We start from the raw sequence: 25,844 nt of genomic DNA, 5'->3' as shown, positions 1-25,844 counted from the left end.
TGAGAAGTCATTTGGTGGATTTGAGACTGTTGCATGGTTTTGGTTGTGTGCTAATCTTCTCCTTCTCTGACTTTGGTTTTATCCCATCCTCCACTCCCTGGTGTTTACCTCTGTTTGTGTATTTTTGTATGATTGCTATTTTCCTTTATACCTATTTGTATTACCTTGTTAGTCGGGTTGGTGTATTACGGTACACTACTACTCCCCTCTTCCTTGGGTGGGCGGAGGGTACAAACAGAGGGCATATTCAGGAGCTAAGGCAAGGTATGTGGTGCCGGTGTCACCATCTGAAGTAAGTTGGGAAACAGGGCGAGCTAGGGCACCACTAGCATTAGGGAAAGCAAAAGAACCCCTGTTCCCGGAATACCCAACAACAGAGTCGTTACAGCAATATTGTTTAGACAGGTTTTAGTTATTTGATATGGTTGGTATGTTTCATCTGAATAAATATTACAAAATTGGCATAACAAAATGTGAAGGTTTGATGTTGTGTGTTGTAATAATCAACCTGGTAGGTTAACGATGCAGCTAGCTTTATTTCTGCTATCCACGGTTATACAGCAAATCTAGGTAGATAGCCAAAATACAATGTCCTCAGTCCACAAATTCCCAACCCAGGATCGGTAGTTCCACTGCCCCTGTACCAGGTGATAGCCACTGTCTCCCAACTTTGGTTGGCCCACAGCTTTTGGTATCTCCTGCGAGTATAGTGTGCAGTCACAGCCTATGTTTCTCTAGCTGACTGAAATCACACTCCGTCAGCCAACAACCGATCTCCAAACTCCATAGGCCATTCATCCATGTGCTTCAGGACCTCAGTGATAGATTCCTGCCCGTTGACGTCACTCCACCAATTCCTTGACAATACATGTGTCTTCCTTTCCTCTCTCTGTGATCAGCCCCCTGAATTGGCAGAAGTGTTCGCACCCTTCCCCATAAACATTGGTAAACATTGGTTTTAGCTCAAAGAATGAAGAATATTCCAGAAACTCATCACATGGGATTGCATGCAAGACCCCCAGTGGTGATGGCTCTCCTGGGTCTACTATACATAGCCACACAATGGGCCTAGTGGCTGGGAGAACAATGGCTTGAGACCCCTCACATACTGATGAGATTGAAAGAATGACTGATTTACAGTTACCTGTAGAAATATCCTTTCTGGCCTTATGTTTACATAAGATCCAACTACGTCTTCCTCTGCTTACTGTCACTGTATGGAAAGATTGATTTCTGAGGCTGAACTGGCAAGCAAGCAAATGTCTAATAAAACACAACAATAAGATTGACGTAACTGGTACACCGTGCTGGAAAAAGTCTGCATCACTTAGAGCAGTGGATTCCGCTCTACATGCATTGGTCCAATAGTCTATAGTAAGTGGCCAACTCCTCACACAAAATATTCTGCATCTTTATATTTGCAAAAGTAATAATGTTTTATGCATTAATTATTTGTAGCAGTAAAAGAAAAACTTTATCCTAGAAACACGAGAAAACTAAAAAACTGAAAAATTGTATTGTCAGATTTGAATTCAGGAGATCAAAATCATTTAGAAATGGCTCATTTAATAACTGAACCTGACAACCTTTTGAAAATATGTAAAACAGTGTTACATGATTTGAAAGGGCCTTGAACTTAGCGGGTGAAAAGTTCTTTAGCTGCTCACTTAGGATGTGCAGCCTCTGTGCAGGTCCCAGTACCTTCCTCTCCTGCTCTGCACAAATCAATTACATAAGTGTGGGGCTGGAGGAGAGAGCAGTTCTCTCAGTGATCAGGAAGAGCACTGTGTTATTGTTCTCTTCCGTCCCAGGAACCTGCCTCCAGTCTATAAGATGCACTCGCTTATTAGCAAGATTTTTTTTCTTGCTTAGTGTGTATTTCCAAGTAAAACATTTCCACCATTAAGAATCTAAAAAAGCTTCTCACCTGTGCGACTGCTCTAGTGACTAAGAAGAGATTATTTCTTCACAAAACATTTCCCATTAAAATGGCTTCACTTATGTGTGAGTTATCTGATGTGTAACAAGATTTGATTTCTTTGTAAAACATTTTCCACATTCTGAACATGAAACCGTTTTCTTACTTCTATGAATTCTTTGGTGCTTTAAAAAATTTGATTTTAGTGCAATACATTTTCCACATTCTGAACATGAAAAAGGCTTTGCACCGGTGTGAATTCTCTGATGACCAACAAGACTTGATCTCTGGTTAAAAGATTTTCCACATTCTGAACATAAAAAAGGCTTCTCCCCAGTGTGAACTCTCTGGTGAGCAACAAGATCTGATTTTCTGTTAAAACATTTCCCACATTCTGAACATGAAAAAGGTTTCTCCCCTGTGTGGGTTCTCTGGTGTAGCACAACTTCAGATTTCCAGGTAAAACTTTTCCCACATTCTGAACATAAAAAAGGCTTCTCTCCAGTGTGAATTCTCTGGTGATTAACAAGATCTGATTTTCTGTTAAAACATTTCCCACATTCTGAGCATGAAAAAGGCTTCTCACCTGTGTGACTTCTCTGGTGACTATCCAAACGTGATTTCTGGTTAAAATATTTTCCACATTCTGAACATGAAAAAGGCTTCTCCCCTGTGTGGGTTCTCTGGTGTAGCACAACTTCAGATTTCCAGGTAAAACTTTTCCCACATTCTGAACATAAAAAAGGCTTCTCTCCAGTGTGAATTCTCTGGTGATTAACAAGATCTGATTTTCTGTTAAAACATTTCCCACATTCTGAGCATGAAAAAGGCTTCTCACCTGTGTGACTTTTCTGGTGACTATCCAAACGTGATTTCCGGTTAAAATATTTTCCACATTCTGAACATGAAAAAGGCTTCTCCCCTGTGTGAGTTCTCTGGTGTAGCACAACTTGAGATTTCCGGGTAAAACTTTTCCCACATTCTGAACATAAAAAAGGCTTCTCTCCAGTGTGAATTCTCTGGTGATTAACAAGATCTGATTTCCTGTTAAAACATTTCCCACATTCTGAGCATGAAAAAGGCTTCTCCCCAGTGTGAATTCTCTGGTGACTAACCAAAGTTGATTTCCGGTTAAACCATTTTCCACATTTTGAACATGAAAAAGGCTTCTCCCCTGTGTGAGTTCTCTGGTGAATAACCAAATTTGATTTCTTGGTAAAACATTTCCCACACTTGGAACAAGAAAATATATTCTCTACTGTGTGATTTTTTTTATGTTTGATACAATTTGCTTTCCTTAGAAAAGACATTTCGAGGGGAAAACTATTTCCATATTCTGTTTTTACTTTAGGAGCCATTCGTTTTTTACTACTTATTTTGTGACATTGATTTTCCCTAGTAGTTGGTAAGGAATCAGAAGACAGGACCTGTTTCAAAGGATCAGATAACAGATCTTTGCTGTGAAGGGATGATGGTATATCTGGAGTAATGGCATTCACTTCAATTGTATTCTGTGGCATCTCAAGATCATCTGATTTAAAAATTGAAGATGTCAGCTGTCCTTCTAATCTTCTCGTACAGTAATCTGCCAAGAATAAAACCAATTATTATTTTTGAATAAAATATCCTTGAATTTCATATTTTTGAACATTTATACTTACTAACCATAAAAATGGCAAGTGATATAAAAATATTGAATTATTCACCAAGACAATAATACTTCACAGTCTAATAGAAAACCTCATAGGATGAACCAGTAGAGCGTGGTGGTCAACTGTTTGTTTACTCTGCCTCCCAAATATGGAATAAAAAGTCACCTAACATTGTTAAGTAGGCGAAAATAATACCAATAAAAACTGCTACTGATCCAGCAAAAAATAAACCCCAACTCATGTCCGTCATCTGTCTGTGGAAAAACAGAGGGTGTCCACATTATTTATGGTCCAGAGGGCTATAGTGTTCCTAGTATACTGTATCCAGTGTATGCGTTTAAGGAGATACATTAGAGCCCTCTGGACCCTGGGTATTTATATGTGATATTTTTCTTGGCCTGGATTTATCCTCATATCCTTGCATGATATTGTCTATAATTGCTGATAATTACCTATTTGACCTTGTGCTATAATGTACTTTTGTCTCTGGACTCTCCTATGAATCACTTATTTCTTGTCATTTTATCTACCTATTCTATTATACATTTAATTTAACTTTTTTTTCTGGGAGTTACAAGAGACAAACCCCAGAACCATCCAGATACTTTGTTTGTGTCCTTCTTTGCACTTTAGTTATTTGCACCTTGCACTTTATTTATGACAATCTGATTTTCTACATTACTACCTCATGCATTTCCTTGCATATGAATTTGAGCCTATTCTGCAAGGGGCTGCACTCTATGCATAACTTTGGACACAATCTATTTATTTGCCCAGTGTTTGTTTTTTTCTTTTTCTGTATGATCTGTCTACATCTTCCAGATTGGATAAGGTTGGATTATTTAATTATTTTCTTGTTGGGAGTAGAGCAATCCCTTCCAAGAGCAATCAGTTTAATCAAACAGTCAGGTCTTCAAATAAATTGGTACAAATCCTCACTTACTGAGAATATACCTGGACCCTCGGAATATGGTTTACAAGGACTCAAATTTAAATATCTTGGTATAAATATTAATAGATATTATAGATTTGATAGATAACATATACCCTCTCAGTGAGATAATGAAACAAAACTGTGAGAAATGGTCCCAACTCCCTATTTCTGTAGTATTATTCGCGCCTGACAGAGACCTACAGAAAGTGCCAGGGCGGACATGCAGTACCTGATTTATTTTTATATTATCTAGCTGGCCAGCTGCATTATTTAAAAAGTTGGTTGAGGGACGATAAGCCGTCTAATGTGGAGGCTGATATTTTGCAACTTTTAAATAGGATTTCAATATGGGCAATATTGGAGGGATCCTATGAACCACCACAAGGATTTCTATTTGTGCGGGAACTTGCAATACAGATCTGGAAAGAAAGTAAACGGTGGATGAGACTCAGTTATGGGACAACCCCGAGTTTCCACATCGTATGATATTACAAGATTTTATGTCCTGGACGCAATAAGGAATAACAACACCGGTACCGGACAAGGTATTTGAAAATGAAGTACAGTTATCATTTGATCAAATACATACAAAATATAGGATAGGTATTTGTATACATATCTGCAAATGAGATATGCTATTACGCACCAGTTCCCACATCCCAGAATGTGGATATTGAGATACCCACTAATAGGTGTATTTACTACCCAGGGCCCTACGGGTGTAATTTCCACACTATATACTTTTGTGCTTAATTTAAAAGTTGCATCCACTCAACTTCCCATGGAAGGCAAATTGCGACAATTGATAACCTCAATAACTAAATAATAAATTAATACAATTATATATCTTACATCAATCTTACCTTACCCCATCCAAACTATATAGGCTTGATGGATTATCCTCTGATGGTTGTCATAGATGTGGGAATAGGGGGCGGATTTTTGGCATCTTATCTGGAACTGTGCAGTGATGAGATATTGGAGGAATGAAGTGGTTTCTACATTATCAAGAATCATTGGGGCACCGATTGATTGTGTGCGGAAACTGTGTGTTGGGAATTTTGGATGAGGAAATTTGGCCACATTATGATAGAATTCTTATTAGACTCTTTTCCTTGCCAGATGGGTGGCATGGGTGAGATGGGTGAGATGGGTGGGGGGAAACAGCACCTTCCGTTAATCAATGGAATAAATTTGTAGATATAATACCGTATTAGAATATAGAGTATAGGAATAGAAAATGTCCCCAAAAACTCCATAGAATCTGGGAGAAGTGGTGTGATTCACCTCTGACGCACCCATCTCCCAAGGTTTTAGCTTCCTCAATTTCACGTTATGTACCCTGATAGGTTTCAACTTTTCAACAGCATGAGATAAGATTACCGATGCAAAAGAACCAATGAGTGTATCACCATTTCTAGCCTCTAAATCATTAAGTCCACCAAATTGCTTATTGTCCTAATAAATGGATGAGTGCAGTGTCCTAATTGTGTAAAATATATAGTTATACATTAATATATTGTAATATTTTACAGTGAAAGATACTATTCAAAATATGATGTAATATTTGTAATTGTGTCATGTATTGATATCTGTTAGCATAGATAACATAATCTGATGCATATCCTGTTAATACTGTATATGCTGTTTATTCTGAGGTTTTTTAAATAAGAAAAAAAAAAAGTTTAAATAAAAATAGCTGAATGCTGCTTTCCTTCTGAACCCTACCATGTGCGCAGACAGTAGTGAAAAACTGTATATAGGGTGTTGTCACATTCAAGAGAAGTTGGAAAATAATTTGTAAGGTCCATTTGTTTCCTATTATTCTTTGTGAAGAATTCAATAGTTATCACCACATAAAGTGATACATGTCAGATTTGAAAAATAAGGCCTGAATAGGAACACAAAACTTCAGGAAGTGGTTAAATCTGATGATTTTGGACACTAACTACAGTTTTCAAAAACTGTGACTAAAGACAATAACACATCTACTGAAATGATCAAACTCAACAGACTTCATCAGTAATAAATGAGTAAATACTGGAGAAACCTCTCTGGGGTAATTAGAGTATTTATTTATTAAAACTCTCCAATTTATTCGCCGAACATAGCCAAACGCCATTGGAGTCAATGGGAGGCAAAAACAAACGCATACACAAGTTCAAACGGGCCCAAAAGCTGACAACACATCAAATTGTGGGCAGACACCAGAAAAGTGGCCTCAATTCACCCACAGTACAAATTTTAGCATGGAAAAGCAAAACTAAGCCATGCATGAGGTATCAGGGTCTGGGCCAGCATTTACAGCTTTGAATTGAACTTCAAATTAAGATGAGATGGGTGAGGCATCGGCATAGACCTGCTGTGCTGGGAGCTCTGAAACCCCATGCAACAGCTCAACCTGCCTTTATGCTCAGCCATAATCAGATGGTACAAATATCAGTTTCATAGACTGCTATTGTCAGAAAATTGTAAGGATAGTAACATGGGTAGTTGACAAAAGAAAGTGGAGGCCTGCCAGTCTCTGAGGCCTACTGCTGCAGGCAACAAATATGAAGGAGACCCAACCAGGAGTCTACACATTTCCAAAAATTAGTAGCAAACACTACTAAAGTGGCATCAATTTCACTAGAGTAAAACTAGTATAATGGGGACAGACACCTCTTCCACTACAGCCAACCCAACAGATGGAGACTGTAACAAGCAAGGTTGTGGAACCACTGTGCTATAGCCCTCGGAAAGTCTGGAGGGGCGTAACTAGGTGGCCTACCAAATCCGACCTTGGATAAGCAGCAGCAGGCAAACACCCATGACCCAAGAAGGGACAAGGAACTGGTACCAGGCACTACTTCAGGGCTGACCTACAGAGGGTGGAAGCTGACACCTTAGAGTGGGTAGGTTGGTACAGCCTGAAGGAGGGATGAAGACTGCAGGCAGGCACTGTAGGGACACTGGAACCACTGGTGCCGATGGGACCAGCTGAGGAACTGAAAAGCACCGGCAGGTGCAGAATTTACCAGGTGTTACACAGAGGGGCACTGGCAGGTGAGGGCTGTACCAGATGTTAGACAGATGGGCACTTGTAGGTGCGAAATGGACTGGGTGTTACACAGATGGGCACTGGCAGGTGCAGGCTGGATCGGTTGTTACACAGATGGGCTCTGGCAGGTACGGGCTAGACTGGGTGTTAGACAGATTTGCACTGGCTGATGCGACCTGGACTGGCAGTTACACAAATGAGCACTGGCAGGAGCAGGCTGGACTAGGTGCTACACACGTGCACTAGCAGGTCACACAAACAGTCACTTACAGGTACTGTCAGGTGCGAGCTGGACTGGATGTTACACAGATGGGCACTGGCAAGTGCAAGCTGGACCGGCAGAGGAACAGAAGAGCACTGGCAGGTCCAGACTGGACCGTGTGTTACAAAGATGGGCAGTGGCAGGTGTGGGCTAGACCAAGTGTTAGAGGAGCACTGGCAGGTACAAGCTGGACCAGCTGATGGACAGAAGAGACCAGACAGGTCTGAGCAGATGGGTACAGGGTAGACAAGCAGACGGGCGGACCTGGGGGGCTGACATCTAGCAAGAATGCAAGGAAAACTAACAACATTGCTCAGGCACCTCCATATTGGAGGAGCCTTAAATAGAAGGTGTAACCCAGCTATTGGCTGGGGACACCTTAGGGCAATGCATACTGTTACTTTAAGAGGAAGGGAGCATGCGCACGCCCTAAGCATAGTGTCCAGGCCTACAATTGAATCTTGGAAGGCACTGGCACATAGGGGATGAGATGAGGAGGTGGTGTTTTAGTGGAAGACACTGAAATTCCTGTCTGTTAGGTATGAGGAAATCCAAGAAAGAGCCAAGTCTGTAATGCCAAGACATCAGAAAGACTGTAGTAAAGGGGAATGGTCAACTGTGTTAAAGGCAGATACCAGGTCCAGGAGAAGGAAAAACTAGCGTTGTTTAGATTTGGGGGTCAGTACATTGTGGGTGACTATAGTCAGGGCAGTTTCATTGGAATGGGGCGGTTGGAAGCCATATTGTAAGTGGTCAAAAATGGAGCAAAAAGAAGTAGTTGGACAATTCACAATGGACGTGTTGTTCCAGTAGTTTGTTGGCAAGGGGAGAAGTGAGATGGGGTGAGAGCTAGATACAGAGGATGGGTTAAGGGAGGCCTTTTTGAGGATGGGTGTGATTGAGGTATTTTTGAACCATTAGGGGAAGACAACAGTTGTTAGTAACAGGTTGAAGAGGTGAGTTAGGCTTGAGATGAAGACTGTGGTAAGGTTTGCAATGAGGTGGGACTTTATTTGGTCAAGTTCACAGGTGGTAAGACATGATTGGAGAGTAAAGAGGAAAGTTGATCTTCAATGATGGTGAAGTTGGTTTTGGAGGAGAAGAGTTGAATACTTATGAGGAGGGGCTGTGGGGACTTTAAGCAAAAGCTTTGACTTACATTGTCAATCTTGTGCTTGAAGAATGAGGTAAAGTTTCAGCTGAGATGAGGGGAGAGGGAGGGGAACCTGGTGGACGGAGGAGAGAACTGAAAGTACTGAATAGCTCTTTAGGGTTGTGAGACAGGTTTGATATGAGAGATGAGAAGTGGGTTTGTTTTGCTGCAGTGAGCAATTGCGCAGCAACTTTCCAGCTTTTGTTATTTGACTGGCTACTCCACTCTCTTTCTTTGGCAGCCACACAGCGGTACGCTTTGTAGAGGAGGGCCAGAAAGAACATGTGTTCCAGTAGATTGCAATAGCTGCATCAAGTGGCCTCTCCTCCTCTTCCTCCAACCTTAACATCACACACAGTAGTCCTCAGAAGTGGCCCACCAATTACCCTTGTTTTCCCCATGTCACAACTCTCTAACCTTCCAACTGACTGAAGGGAACCACAGATGTCTGAATCTGCAGATCGATCACACATTCTATGCCATGGGCACTGGAAGAGTACTCCAAAGATTCATAAGAGGAGGAAATCATCTGCACCAATGCCCACATTTTTTTCAGTTTGATCCTGAGCTGTATTAAGTAGGGTCCAAGCAGAATTTAAATTGTCGTCAACAGATGTTAACCCCAGTGGGTGGGGTTCATCGTGATGAGACTCAGATACTTTAGGCTCACGCGGACTGTTCTGTGATGTCAGGGCAAGAGGAGGAGGGTGTCTCTCGGGGTAAGGAGTGGGAGAACAGAGAGAATGATAAGGTAGTAGATCCCACTTGGTGTAAACCCAGAGGCATGCAGCTGAGTAGCTCAGCAGAGGAGGAAGGCGAGGAGGTTATGTTGTGGCTTCCGGCAGACACAGAGTTATGCAACTACAACAAGCAATGCGTCCTCAACCACAAACATATCAGAGGCCAGCAGAGTTTGTGAGTCTGCAGTTGCCTAGCTTGGCTCTTTTTTTCAGACTGTGAAAAATGACAGAAATCACATTATCTGCCAACTTTGTTAAAAACGACAGAATAGAGTTAAAATAATGCAACAATTTGAATACTTCATGCATGAACTGGCACATGCGCGAACAACATGCGTTAATCTTAGAATCTCACTGTGCTAAAATGCAGACTAGTAGGCCTCGCCAACCACCGTCCATCACATCAACTGCATCTTCTGATTCTTCCTCCTTCCTCACCTTGGCAAGTGTTGTCACACAGGTCTCCGGCCGCAGAAACTCGACTTGTTTACCTGCTACAGTCGGGGTGAGTGAGAGTCCATCAGCTGATATGGAAGTGGACATGCCTGCGGCTTTTGACTGATCTTACATACCAAGCACATCCCATCTTTCTCAATCCACCGTAACATCTCTGCCTGCACCTCTCTCACAGTCCAGCAGCTAGTTGTGTTCACCCTACTCCACCTTATGTCAGCACAGCAGCCAGTCCCCATTTGTGCAATTGTGCTCATGCAAAAGATTGTTTCCACCTAAACATGCCAAAGCTAAGCGCTTGAACTTCACCATATTCAATTTACTAATAATAATAACCTTTATACATACATAGCACAAACATATTCCGCAGAGCTTTACAAGTCAGCAGTTCATATAAAAAAAACAGTCAAAAGTTACAAAGTTTACGATAATCAAGCAATTAAAGCAAACATAATGAAAACACTGCTCTTCAGAGCTTACAATCTACAATGAGGTGGGGGTGACAAAGTACAAGTGGTTATTTACAATGATGGTCCAGCCATCGAGGAAATGGGGGGGAAGATAAAGGCTGCATGAGGCTTTTAAGTAGGGTTGAGTTTGATGGCGAATTATGTACAAAGAAGTAGAGAATAGGGTATATATCTATGTAAAAAGGATTTTGATTAGGGAACGTGATAGGCCACCCTAAACAGATTTGTTTTTAGGCTCGAAACCGACTCCATGAGGATGGTCTGAGTGCCCGACGTCCACAGATGGGGGTTCTGCTCACAGCCCAACTACCGTGCAGGACGATTGGCAAATTCGCCACTGGCACCCTGTGCTCTTCACAGATGAGAGCAGGTTCACACTGAGCACATGTGATACACGTGACAGAGTCTGGAGATGCCGTGGAGAGCGATCTGCTGGCTGCAACATCCTTCAGCATGACCGGTTTGGCAGTGGGTCAGTAATGGTGTGGGGTGGCATTTCTTTTGAGGGCTGTACAGCTCTCCATGTGCTTGCCAGAGGTAGCCTGACTGCCATTAGAAACCGAGAGGAGATCCTCAGACCACTTGTGAGACCATATGCTGGTGTGGTTGGCCGTGTGTTCCTCCTAATGCAGGACAATGCCGAACCTCATGTGGCTAGAGTGTGTCAGCAGTTCCTGCAAGATGAAGACATTGAAGCTATGGACTGGCCCGCCCTTTCTCCAGACCTGAATCCGATTGAACACATCTGGGACATCATGTCTCGCACCATCCACCAACGTCACATCACGTTTCACTACAGACTGTCCAGGGGTTGGCGGATGCTTTAGCCCAGGTCAGGAAGGAGATCCCTCAGGAGACCATCCGTCGCCTCATCAGGAGCATGCCCAGGCATTGTAGGGAGATCATACAGGCACGTGGAGGCTACACACACTACTGAGCATCATTTCCTTTTCTTGAGGCATTTCCATTGAAGTTGGATCAACCTACAACTGGAATATTTCTTTCAGTGATATCTAGGATGTGGGATTTTAGTGTTCACTTTATTTTTTTGAACAGTGTATAAGGACTTCAATATGGGAACGTGATAGGCCGCCCTAAACAGACGTGTTTTTAGGGAGTGCCTAAAACTGTAAGTTGTGGTTAGTCCTAATTTCTTGGGGTAGAACATTCCAGAGGATTGGTGCAACACGTGAGAAGTCTTGAAGATGGGAGTGTGAGGTACGGATTAGGGTGGATGTTAGTCAAAATTCGCTTTCGGAGCCTAACAAGAAGGTAGGCTGAAAAACAAAAATGAGGGAGAAGAGGGGGGGGGGTGCGGCTCTGTAAATAGCTTTGTGGGTGAGAACAAGCAGTTTAAATTGGATCCTATAATGTATGGGCAGCCAGTGCAATGACAGGCACAGAGCGTAAGCGTCTGGGTAGCGATTAGCCAAATAGATGACCCTGGCTGCTGCATTAAGGATGGACTGGAGAGGGGAAAGTTGAGTGTGGAGGAGGCCCTCTAACACTTCCTCCAGTACTTCTGCCTGCTCCACCTCCTCTAGGGCCTCCACCTACGCCCTCAACCTCTACCTTAATGAGACACACGATCCAACACTGCAGAAAGAATCCCCCCCACCTCCGTACTGCGCAGCCAGGGCTCAATGCAATCAGGCAGTGTTTAAATGAATATTACCTGGAGATCGCAGTCATACAAATCAAAAGTTGTGGACAACTATCCATGCTAAGCATTGGATTTCTCCACTGAACCTGGAGCCAGGGAAGGCCGTGTGTGATACTGGTGCAAACCTGGTGGCGGCCCTACGTGAGGGCAACCACACACATGTGCCTTGAACGGCTCGCATGCTGCAGAAACCACTGTCATTGTGTGCTCACTTACAGCATTCCTCTTAAGTTGGTATGCCTCTCGGTTAACTGATTGATATGCGATGTGACAACACCGTGGAATTCAACTTTGCACATGTTGCAGCGACTGTTGTATCAGCTCCAAGACCTGGTGTAGTATGACATTTTGTATAGCCTGGCACAACGCAGTATGGACATGGTGCAAATTCACACTTACAGATTGGCACAGATGAAGGACCTCTGCACCCTTCTGCACATTTTTGAAATGGCTTCTAAGATGATTAGTGCTGACGATGCTGTCATCAGAATCACTATTTCGGTCATCTACATGCTGGATCACACTATGAATAGTCTGTGGGAGGGGGTGGTGGTGGTCCCGGGGGGAAGAGGAGGAAGCAGAGGAGGATGAGGAATGGTTAACAATATCGCTAAGTTCCAGTCTGTTGTCTCACTGGTGGTTGCCATTGGAGAAACAAATGGACAAGGACAAGGAGGAAGAGTTGATGGATGCGCAACAGTTAGGTAATGAAGAGGATAATTATTCACTCTCTGTCAGTGGTCAGTGCTCTGTCAGTTAACAGTGGTTGCCCAGGGGGATGGATTAAGCAAGCTTAAGTGCTATCCTGCTACCAACAGACTATAGACTTGGACCTCATGAAAGAGACCGGCCCATAAGCGCTTTCTTGCAGTACTATCTGCAACATTGTTGCCCATATTGTTGGGATTCGAAATCGTTCCGACAATCAGGTTGCCAGTCTGTTGGATCCACAATACAAAAGTACATTTTGCCAATTGCTACCCCCCCCCCCCGGAAAGGGATGCGCCCATGCTGCAGTATCAAAACATGCTTGACAATCTTGACAATGGGTTTCCCCAAGACAGCAGTGATGCACACAGTGTGTGTATCACAGTGATAGGCTTCCAACCCTGGGAACATTGACTCATCAATGCAAAAATATTAGCAGCCTTGCAGTGCTGGAGTCCTGTGTTCCAACCCCACCAAGGACAGAAGTTTGTATGTTCTCCCCGTGTTTGCGAGGGTTTCCTCCGGTAGTCATTTCTCTTTCCACGCTCCAAATACATACTGATAAGAAATTTAGATTGTGAGATCCAATGGGGAAAGTGACATTAATATCTGTAAAGTGCTGTGAAATTATTGACGCAATATAAGTGAGTAAAAAAAATAAATACCGTATTTTTCTGAATATAAGACGCACTTTTTTTCCCAAAAAATTATTTGGGGAAAATGGGGGTGCATCTTATAATTCGAGTACACCTTACTGGCCACGGTGGAGCAGGGTCCCAGGGTTGCTGCTCGATGAGGCAAGAGTGGCGCAATGCTGCAGGCTGGGATGAGGGGGTGTTTGAAGGTGCAACACTGCAAGTGATCGGTGGTGTGGGGGTGCCTCCGATATTTTGTGAAAGCCCGGGACCCCTGCACTTCCATGGTTTAAATTGAGGTGGACTCTGGGAAATGGCTGCCGGGGGCAGCGCATGCACAGATGGACATCTCAACTCCAAGATCTCAGAAGATGAGATTGCGCATGCGCCGCCCCCAGCGGCCATTTTCCCAGAGTCCACAAGTAAATCAGGAAAGTAAGGGGGCTCCGGGCTTTCCCAAAATGTCGGCGGAACCCCTGCACCACCGAACACTCGCAGTGTCGCACATCCGAACACCCCTTTCTCCACTTGAGAGTGGATCACTGGTCTCTGGGTAAGCATGTCTGGAACTTCTGGCAAGATCCATGGATCTGTAATTGACATCTGCCTTAGAAGGGAGAACCATGGCATCTTCGCCCAAAACGGAGCTATAAGGATTACCCTCACTTGATCCTCTCTGATCTTCTGGACTACTGTCGGAATCATTGCCATCGAGGGGACCACGTGGGCCAGAGAGAATTTCCAGGGTATTTGTAGCGCATCTACAGCAAATGGATGTTCCCATGGATTTAGGGAGCAGAACTTCCTGACTTTTTTGTTGTGTGAGGTGGCAAACAGGTCTATCTCTGGTTTGCCCCAATTTTGCACTATTTGTTGGAAAACCTGAGTATTTAAGGACCATTCCCCCTGTCTCAAGTCTCTGCGACTCAGGAAGTCTGCTTGTGTATTTTCAACGCCCCTTATATGTAGTGCCGTGAGAGATAACTGGTATTGTTCCGCTAATTGGAATAGTAGATCTGACGCCTCCATGAGCCCCCGGGACCTCGTCCCCCCTTTGTGGTTGATATAAGCCACCACTGCTCAATTGTTCGACATGACTCCAGGCCCCCGGAGCAAGGGGAGAAAATGTCTCAAGGCCTTTTCCACTGCCCACAGTTATTTCACATTCGAACCGTGACTCCTTTCTAGCTAGGAACAGGTTCCTTGTCCTGAGTGGAATCTCAGGTGTGCTCCCCAACCTGTACCACTTGCATCGATTGTAATAATGTCCTTGACTGGTTTTTGCCACAGGACCCCCGATGTCAAATGCTCCTTCACAGTCCACCAGATTAGGGAATCTTTTATGCCCAAGGAAAGATATAGTTTTCCTTCTAAATGTCCTTTCAATAATTTCTGCGCTGACAGAACTTCCCACTGCAGCTGTCTTAGGTGAAACTGTGCCCACCCTACCGCTATTATACATGATGTTAATGAGCCTAGTAGGGACATTGCGTTTCTTAGTGTCATTGCTGGCTGTTGTATTGCTGTAGGAGCCAAGTTCCTTATCTTGATTACCTTGTTCTCTGGCAGGAGGCAGAGCTGTCACTCAGGCTGTGTGCACACGTAGCAGATTTTTTGCGGTTTTTTCGCGGTTTTTCGCTATAAAAACGCTATAAAACCACGAAAAAAACGCTAACATTAAGCATCCTATGTAACAGAATGCAATCCGCATTTTTTGTGCACATGCTGCATTTTTTTCCTGAGCGGAATCGCAATCCAGAAAAAAACGCAGCATGTTCATTAAAATTGCGGAATCACGGCGATTCTGCACACATAGGAGTGCATTGATCTGCTTACTTCCCGCACGGGGCTGTGCACACCATGCGGGAAGTAAGCAGATCAAGTGCGGTTGGTACCCAGGGTGGAGGAGAGGAGACTCTCCTCCACGGACTGGGCACCATATAATTGGTAAAAAATAAAAGAATTAAAATAAAAAATAGCGATATACTCACCTTCTGGCGGCCCGACCTTCTTCCGTGGTGTGTGTGAAGGACCTGCAATGACGTCGCGGTCACATGACCGCGGTCACGTGACAGCTATGTCAATGGAAGGTCCTGAACACACAGCATTAGGAACGGAAGCCGCTGAGGTGAGTATAACCTTTTTTTTTTTTTTTTTTTTATTATTTTTAACATTCTATCTTTTACTATAGATGCTGCATAGGCTGCATCTATAGTAAAAAGTTGGTCACACTTGTCAAACAGTATGTTTGACAAGTGTGACCAACCTGTCAGTCAGTTTTCCAAGCGATGCTACAGATCGCTTGGAAAACTCTAGCATTCTGCAAGCTAATTTCGCTTGCAAAACGCTAGTTTTCTGCGGGTATATGCATGCAAATTCTGCATGCGATATACCCGCGGCAGGAGGCGCAGAATTGCCGCGGAAATTTCCGCGGCAATTCTGCTACGTGTGCACTTAGCCTCAGAGTCCAGTATTAACCCTAGGAAGGATAGCACTTTTTCTGGCACTAATCTTCACTTGGGGGTATTTATTATCAATCCTAACTCTATTAGAGTTGACGTCACTTCTCTTACTTGGTGGGTACCGTGCGTCTCCGACCTCCCTACCGCAAGGAAGTCGACCAGGTATGAAACAATTACTATGTCCCGGGATCGAAGGTATGACATTACTTTGGCCATTACTTTGGTGAAGACCCTTGGAGCTGTAGACAGGCTGAACAGAAGGGCTGTATACTTGTAATGTTTGACCTGACCTTGGACATAAAGCGCTACCCTCAGGTACTTGCAATACTCCCAATGGATTGGGATATAGTAATAGGCATCTTTTAAGTCTATCACTGCCATGAAGCAGTGTTGGAACAAGATTTTTGTGGTCGTGTGAATAGACTCCATCTTGAAGGAGCAATACTCTACCGACTGATTGAGCTTCTTCAGGTTGACTATGGTTCTCCAGGAACCATCCAGTTTTTGTATCAAAAAGAGGGGGGGGAGTAAAATCCCCTTCCTTCCTCCTGAATCGGGACTTCCTGTAGAACTTGTTTCGGAACAAGTCCCGAGACCTCAGTCTCCAGAGCCGATTTTTCCTGCTGGGACTTCCTTCAGGGTGTCATTATAAAGTTTTGCCTGGGTGGACGGATGAATTTTATTTTTAAACCGTCTTTGATTATGTTTAATACCCACAAACTGGGGGAGATGTTTACCCAGGCAGGGAGGAAGAGAGAGAGCCTTCCCTCTACCTCCGATCTGCTGTCATTGGGGAGATTTTTTGATGATGTAGAGGACCCTTTGAACATGCAGCCTGACCCTCTTTTTTCTTTAAAGTCCCAATTTCTCTTATGTCCTGGGGATGACCTCTATTAAATCTTCTCCCAAAGGAAGGCTTTTTCGACTCTACATGAAAACAGAGAAAGCCTTTATTTCTATCCCCTGCTTGATCCAAAATGTATTCCAATTTTTTACCAAAAAGGAATTGACGATCACACGGGATGGAGCACAGTCTATGTTTGGACGGTAAATCCCCCGGACACCCTTTGAGCCACTGGGCTCTTCTTGCCGCATTAGACAAGCCCGCTGCTCTGGCTGTTAATCTTGCATTATCCGCTGAGGAATCTGCTAAGAAAGCTGCTGCTCCATGCACTAAGGTCATATTTACTAAGATATTGTTTCTTGGCACTTTATCTCTCAGCTGATCCTTTATCTGCTGTAGTCAGATCATGAGGCTATGTGCACACGTTAAGTATTTTTCGCGTTTTTTTTCGCGTTTTTTCGCTATAAAAACGTGATAAAAACGCGAAAAAAACGCTTACATATGCCTCCTATTATTTTAAGTGTATTCCGCATTTTTTGTGCAAATGTAGCCTTTTTTTCCGCGAAAAAAATTGCATCGCGGAAAAAAAGCAACATGTTCATTAAAATGCGGAATTGCAGGGGATTCCGCACACCTAGGGGTCCATTGATCTGCTTACTTCCCGCATGGGGCTGTGCCCACGATGCGGGAAGTAAGCAGATTATGTGCGGTTGGTACCCAGGGTGGAGGAGAGGAGACTCTCCTCCACGCACTGGGTACCATATAAGTGGTCAAAAAATAAGAATTAAAATAAAAAACAGTCCTATACTCACCCTCGATGTCTTCCCGCCTCCACTGCACGCTGTCGCTTCGGTTCCTGTAGCTGGTGTGCGGTGAAAGACCTTGCCGATGACGTCACTGTCCTGTGATTGGTCGTGAGCGGTCATGTGACCGCTCACGTGACCGTGACGTCACGGAAGGTCCTGTGCGCACAGACCAGCTATAGGAAGAGGAACGGACGCCGCTGAGGAGATGTCTGGGTGAGTATAAGCATTTTTTTATTTTTTTTATTATTTTTAAACATTCTATCTTTTACTATAGATGCTGCATAGGCTGCATCTATAGTAAAAAGTTGGTCACACTTGTCAAACAGTATGTTTGACAAGTGTGACCAACCTGTCAGTCAGTTTTCCAAGCGATGCTACAGATCGCTTGGAAAACTTTAGCATTCTGCAAGCTAATTACGCTTGCAGAATGCTAAAAAACCGCGAAAAAAACGGAAAAAAAACGCAAAAAAAAAAATGCGGATTTCTTGCAGAAAATTTCCGGTTTTCTTCAGGAAATTTCTGCAAGAAATCCGCAACGTGTGCACATACCCTGAGAGCACGGGCCGTACATGTTCCAGCTATTGCTGGTTTTAATCACCCTGCAGTCGCTTCCCAGACGTGTCTTAAAAAGCCGTCTGCCGTTTATCTAGCGAGTCTTTTAGTACGCCCGAGTCCTCTAAAGGTAGGGATGATTTTTTTAAGGATCTAGCCACGGCACCATCGATTTTAGGGATTTTTTTCCCAAGCTTCGGAGTCATTCTCCTCAAACTGGTACCTCCTTTTTGATGAAAGAGGTAAAGTACTCATTCTCTCAGGCCTTTTCCATTCTTTATCAATCAATGCCTTTATTTTCGCATTGCAGGGAATGTGTGTTTCCTTTTTTCCTCCAACCCACCGAACATGACATCCTCTAATGACCTAGGTGTTTTCTCTTCCTTAAGGCCCATTGTAGACCGGACTGCTTTGACCAGTCTTTCTACATCCAAAGTTGGGAAACATGGTCGGCCCCCTATATCACTGTCCGAGGAGGATTCAAATCACCCCCCTTTCAAAATAAAACAATAATAAAAAAAAAAATCAAACATACACATATTTGGTATCACCGGGTTCAAAATCACCGGATCAATTAAAAAAAGGAATAATCTGATCGCTAAATGGCATAGAGAGAAAAAAAGTAAAAACACCAAAATTACCGTATATACTCGAGTATAAGCCGACCCGAGTATAAGCCGACCCCCCTAATTTTGCCACAAAAAACTGGGAAAACTTAATGACTCGAGTATAAGCCTAGGGTGTAAAATGCAGCAGCTACCGGTAAATGTCAAAAGTAAAAATAGATACCAATAAAAGTAAAATTAATTGAGACATCAGTAGGTTAAGTGTTTTTGAATATCCATATTGAATCAGGAGCCCCATATAATGCTCCATGCAGTTTATGATGGCCCCATAAGATGCTCCATATTAAAATATGCCCCATATAATCCTGCATAAAGTTTAATAAAGGCCCCATAAGATGTTCCATAGACACACTTGCCCAATATAATGCTGCACAAATGCTGATTATGGCCCCATAAGATGCTCTATAAAGATATTTGCCCCATATAGTGCTGCACAAATGTTATGGCCCTATAAGATGCTCCATACACACACTTGCCCCATATACCGTAGTGCCCTACAAACGTTAATTATGGCCCCATACAGACACTTGCCCCATATAGTGCTGCAGAAACGTTATGGCCCCATATAGTGCTGCACAAACATTATGGCCCCATATAGTGCTGCACAAATGTTATGGCCCCATATAGTGCTGCAGAAACATTATGGCCCCATATAGTGCTGCACAAACATTATGGCCCCATATAGTGCTGCACAAAGGTTATGGCCCCATATAGTGCTGCAGAAACATTATGGCCCCATATAGTGCTGCACAAATGTTATGGCCCCATATAGTGCTGCAGAAACATTATGGCCCCATATAGTGCTGCACAAAGGTTATGGCCCCATATAGTGCTGCAGAAGCATTATGGCCCCATATAATGCTGCACAAATGTTATGGTCCCCATATAGTGCTGCAGAAACATTATGGCCCCCATATAGTGCTGCAGAAACATTATGGCCCCATATAGTGCTGCAGAAATGTTATGGCCCCATATAGTGCTGCAGAAACCTTATGGCCCCATAGATGCTCCATACAGACACTTGCCCCATTTGCTGCGATAAAAAAAAAAAAAAAATCACATACTCACCTCTCCGTCGCTCAGGTCCTCGGCACTTTCAATAGTCACCTGCTCCTCGTTCCGGGCGCCGAGCTGTCTCCAGAACTGATGTTCAGCAGAGGGCGCGCACTGACTACGTCACCGCGCCCTCTGACCTCAGCATCAGTGCTGGAGACAGATCGGCACCCGGAACGAGGAGCAGGTGACTATCGCCCAGCGCTGCGCTCCCCTCCCCGTATACTCACCTGGTCCTGGCGCTGTGTAGTCCCCGCTTCCCCGACGCCGCAGCGCTTCATCCTGTACTCAGCGGTCACATGGTACCGCTGATTACAGTAATGAATATGCGGCTCCACCCCTATGGGAGGTGGAGCCGAATATTCATTTACTGTAATGGGCGGCACCATGTGACCGCTCAGTACGGGAAGAAGCTGAAGCTGCTGCTGCCGGCGCCGGGGAAGCCAGGGACCTACAGGGACCGCGCCTGGACTAGGTGAGTATAATTAGACAGCCCCCGCTCCCCCTCCCCTGCCGACCCCCGGGTATGACTCGAGCATAAGCCGAGAGGGGCAATTTCAGCCCAAAAAAGTGGGCTGAAAATCTCGGCTTATACTCGAGTATATACGGTATGTTATTTTGGTCGGCGCAACATTGCATTAAACTGCAATAACAGGTGATCAAAAGATCGTATCTGCACCAAAATGGTATCAATAAAAATGTCAGTTCGCTGAGCAAAAAATAAGCCCTCACCCAACCCGAGATCACAAAAAATAGAGACACTACGAGTATCAGAAAATGGCACAATTTTTTTTTTTTTTAAAGCTTGGAATTTTTTTTTCACCACATAGATATGTAAGAACATAGACTTGTTTTTTTTGTCTATGAACTCGGAATGGCCTGGAGAATCATAATGGCAGGTCATTTTTAGCATTTAGTGAACCTAGTAAAAAGCAAAACAAAAAATATGTGTGGAATTGCACTTTTTCCCCGTTTTCTAGTACACGACATGGCAAAACCAATGGTGTTGTTCAAAAGTACAACTTGTCTAGCAAAACGCAAGCCCTACATGGCCATATTTCCAGAAAAAAAAAAAAAGTTATGGCTCTGGGAAGAAGGGGAGTGAAAAACGAAAACGCAAAACCGAGAAAAGCTCCGAGTGTTAAAGACCACGCTATTAGCACAAATAATTTATATTGTGAAATGTAGGCTTCTGGCTGGAGCACAATAGGGGCCCAAATAATTAAAAGATAAAATGTGGCCTGCTTTATGTAGCACGGTAGTAACAGAAAAAATATATATTTTTACTGTCGACGAGCTTTGGATACAGAAGAATCTAAGCACAAAGAATTACAACTTCAGATGTGGCCAAACTTTGGAGCATGATAGTAACAGAACAAATTTATATTTTATCATGTGTATACCTGTATGGACAGCAATATGTGCACCAAAGAATCAAACGAGGAAATGTAGCCTGCTTTAAGTAGCACGATAGTGAGAAAACCAATTTCGATTTTAATCGTGTACCCCAGTATGAAGAATATCAGCACCCACAAATTTCAAACTGACATCTGGCCTGCTGTATGACCTAACTAACAGAAGAAAGTATTTTTTTACTGTGGATGAGGCCTGTATACAATAGAATAAATGCCCAAAACAATTTCAAACTCAGATCTAGCCTGCTGTATCATGTTTGTCACAGAAAAAAAATATATATTTTTTTACTCTGCATGATTTTTGCACAGCTGAATTTCACCACCACTAAATGACAAGGTGGGACATGACGTGCTGAATCACATTAGCAACTGCAAAAATATTTTTTTTACTGTGCAACATCTCTGCACATGGAACCATTTCATTGCCACTGAATGACAAAGTGGGATGTGGCATGCTGAATCACGTTAGGGACTGCAATTCTTTTTTTTACTGTGCAACAGGTCAAATCATAGAACAATTTCACCGCCACTGAATGAAAGTAGGGTATAGTGGCCTGCATCACATTTAGTAACAGAAAAAAAAGGTTTTTTTTACCTCTGTATAAGCCCTGCACACAGCTGAATTTCACCGCCATTAAATGACAAGGTGGGATATGGCGGGCTGTATCACGTGAAACAACGAAAAAAAATTTTTTTTTACTCTGCAACAGCTGTGCAGAAAGTTGAATTTCACCACCACTAAATGACAAGATGAGATATGGCATGCTGAATCACGTTAGCAACTGCCAAAAATGTTTTTTTTTTCACTGTGCAACAAGTCAAATCACAGAACAATTTCACCGCCACTAAATAACAAGGAATATCGCGTGCTGTATCACGTTTAGCAACTGAAAATATAAGATTTAGAAAGTGTGCACAACACACTTCTATTAACCCTCAACTGGTGAGGTGAGGTTTGCCACACCCCAGGGAATTTGTATTCGGCTGCCATTCATTGAAAAATGCTGGTATGAGGCTACGTGTCTCACTAGCTTCCATCCATTTCCTTGTCAACAGGATGTCGTCAAGGCCTCTCTCTTCTGGCCACGCATAACAGAGCTAGCTGTCGCTAAGTGCTGTTTTGGCCTTGCTGAACCCCACATCACCACTCATGTAATTCTTTTTTGTACATTTTAAAATTTTTAAAACTTCTTTATTTTTATCAAAGTATTACATTTTCCGATACTTGTGGGTGTCAAAAATTTGTTATACTCATGTGTAATCAATCGCCAATAAGAAAACGTGATCTTTGCATTTTCTGTAAAAATATCTCTTATTTAGAAATCCCCCACATCACTAGTTGCGTGACAAAATCCCCACCTCGCCAGTTGAGGGTTAAATGTGCCCTGCTGTTTTTGTCTGTGGAATTCAGAAATGGTACAAAAAAAATTCTGCTGGAAGGTCGATTTCACATCCACACAGGACATTAGCCATCTAAACTATCTGACTTAGATTTTTAGCTAGATAGCTAGCTGCTTGTTTCTATCAGCTCTTAGGCCCAGCATCAGGAACATCCTCTCTGCGCTGTGCTAGTGACAAAATGGCACTAAAACAAGATGTCACCTCTTTATATAGAGAAGGACATGTGATCTCAGAAGCCAATGACACAAGACATTGTGTCAGGACATTGTGGGCGTTTCCTGTGCCCTGATTGGCTATCTGCAATGTGCTCACATAAAGAAAAATACAATTTACAAGCACACCGCTCCTCTGAGCTCTCCTCACCCACTCCCCTCATCAAACACGTGCCCCACGCTGCTCATGATACATCACCACTATCCTATTCAAACGTATCAAGATATTTAGTGGCAACGCAAATATTTTCAGACACTGATTTTTTCCGATTTTATAAAAATTTGCTTCTGCTCCCAATAACGAATCAGAATGTGCCATATTCGTGTCGAATTTATGTTTGGCAATCATTTTTCGAACATATTCGCTCATCTCTATCTTAGAGGTCGATTATAAAAGTTACTTTGAAAGATTTTCTAACTTGTTAGCACATTCTACGTTTGCTGTCATTTCACTTTGCAGTTTACAGATCTGGACAGGTAACAGTCATTGATTTCTTATTTACAAAGGAGGGACCTGCAGGTTGGATGCTCCATAGAAGGGCTTTCAATGCCCAAAATCATTTGATCAATTTTGGGTGAAAGAAAATGTTGTGTTCAAGTGAAAAAATGGTGATCACACGACTGTGATATGTCCGGACTACACCACTGATAAAGCAGCCACAGCCGGGGACTGAGAAGAATCTGTGACTTCTCTGCATTTAGTGGTCACTACTCACCTGGGTAGTCATATGTAGGAATCTCCTCTTTACACCACTCATCACCCCAAACATATGTCTCTGTAGTATCAATATGGGTCAGATCTTCACCCTGAAACAAATATTGTAAAGGTCACAGACAGATGGAGAAGTCACATCTATGATCAGCTCTAATCCTGCCATCTCCACCGTTCTCATTACAAAAGTATAAAACATATAATACTGGTGGATAAAACAGGACTGAGCACAAGACCTTCACAGCCGTCTACACATCATATGGGAGATCTCATAACACCTTCTCTCCATCTACCTGATGATCCTCAGGAACATTGGGATCTTCTTGTTTACAGTCCTGTGGTAGAAGAGGATGAGGACATCTCTCTGGTGTTGTCCTCTTACTGGATACATCTGGAGGAAACACATACAGGGACTGAATTCATTCTTTACATACAGATAATTATAGGCCGTATGTATTTAGTCCTGTGTATTACCTGGTGATGTGAGGGGCTGGGGAACCTCCATCATGACGTCCTTGTACTGATCTCTGTGTCCTTCTAAATACTCCCACTCCTCCATAGAGAAATAGACAGCGACATCCTGACACCTTATAGGAACCTGACACATACAATGATACCGTCATCCCACTATCCCTTCCTAGCATTACTGTATAATGTCCCAGCATTCCCAGCAGTGTCACCTCTCCAGTCAGCAGCTCAATCATCTTGTAGGCGAGTTCTAGGATCTTCTGGTCATTGATGTTCTCATGTATCAGGGGGTGGGGTGGAGGCCCCGTGATTGGGCTCAGGGGTCTTCCCCATCCCTCAGACACAGGGTCCTGACAGCGCTCACTAGAGGTCTTCACTACTGTGTAATCCTGGTTATGAAGAGACACATTAATAAATCTCACTACAGACATTTCTAGATTCCTCACCTCTCCAGTTCTGTCCATCTGTTATTCCCATAGATAAGAATGATGTAATGTGACGTCATCAGAATCTCTCACCTCTCCAGTAAGCCGGACGAGGATCTCTAGGGTGAGGTGTATTATCCTCTCCGCCATCTTGTCTCTGTCCATATCCATGCTTAATGGGTAAATCAGGAAAAGTCTCTTATATAGAAGATCTTCACTGAGAGGATCCGATATTGTAGAGATCTGAATAAGAAGATGAGCCGATGTAACATCATAAAAATCCTGTGTAATAATACAATTACTGGAGATAATAAGGGAAACATATGAGGAGATTTATTATTCTACAGTATTTAGTTTTCTTCTCTACATCTACTAATAAAACCTATATATTTAGGCCACAGACAACAAGCAGTTTCTCCCTCGGAGTCGGCAGCTGAATACGTTCCTCATAGACTCATCTTCCATAACGCTAATTCTCGCCTCATTTACCGACACTGGAATCGGCATTAGTAATACTGCAGGAGATATTCATTACACGTGACAGGAGAAATAACTACTTCATGATGAGGACGACATCTTCATCTTCTACTACGGCTCTAGAAACAGATTTGTCCAGAGTCGGTCACTGACTTCATCCCCACCGGCCTCTATATGAAGGTTTCCCGTCTTCCCCGCACTGTAATCTTCTATCAAGTTAGATCTCAGGACAGGAGATATCTGATGCCAATGTCTCTGTGTACAGTGTTTATTTTTCTCTGGATATTTTGTGTTTTTTTAACATTTTTGCTTTGGCTTCTATATATTACATGAAAAACAGAATAAAAAAATAAAATTGGGACTGGCGGCACTGTGGGAACACTATATTGTGTAGGGGCCCCGTACTAGGAGAGTAATACAGGTTTCCTTGGTTCCTGTCTTCAATATTTAGCTTGTATCTAACAAAAACCCTGAAAGAGTCTCTGTGCTGAAGTCAGGCGGCGTCCACTCACCACTGGGGACACCGGTACACTAAGGGGCCCGATGCCTGTGCTCGTGAGTGCCCGCCATCTCACTTACTGAGGGCCCCAGTACTTGCAATACTTACTTCTCCCCGTTCGTCCGCTGTGGCATCTTCTGCTCTGAACAGTCACAGTCTGTAGCCTAGCTACCGGTGGGGCAGAGGGTGCGGGCGCCCAGGGCCCGGTGCTCTGAGGGAGCCCACCCGGAGCTACGCCACTGTAACTGTATCGGCACGCGCAGC

General features: G+C 43.3%; 1 protein-coding gene across 1 annotated transcript in view; it reads right to left on the bottom strand.

The window, feature by feature from the left end:
• Positions 1-516: 516 nt before the first annotated feature.
• Positions 517-25,844, bottom strand: part of LOC143768002 (uncharacterized) — a 579,067-nt gene continuing 553,739 nt past the window's right edge. The window contains exons 2-7 of the mRNA XM_077256621.1: positions 24,698-24,847; positions 24,392-24,568; positions 24,186-24,309; positions 24,005-24,102; positions 23,716-23,806; positions 517-3,503 (exon numbers count right to left, since the gene is read on the bottom strand). Of these exons, the coding sequence (XP_077112736.1) occupies positions 1,999-3,503; positions 23,716-23,806; positions 24,005-24,102; positions 24,186-24,309; positions 24,392-24,568; positions 24,698-24,847 (2,145 nt within the window). The 3' untranslated portion in view covers positions 517-1,998. The remainder of the gene's footprint in view (positions 3,504-23,715; positions 23,807-24,004; positions 24,103-24,185; positions 24,310-24,391; positions 24,569-24,697; positions 24,848-25,844) is intronic.

The sequence above is a fragment of the Ranitomeya variabilis genome, chromosome 4, assembly GCF_051348905.1.
Source record: "Ranitomeya variabilis isolate aRanVar5 chromosome 4, aRanVar5.hap1, whole genome shotgun sequence".
Lineage (NCBI taxonomy): Eukaryota > Metazoa > Chordata > Amphibia > Anura > Dendrobatidae > Ranitomeya > Ranitomeya variabilis.
Note: the sequence above shows the minus strand (reverse complement) of the source record. Positions and strands in the feature narration are given on the sequence as shown.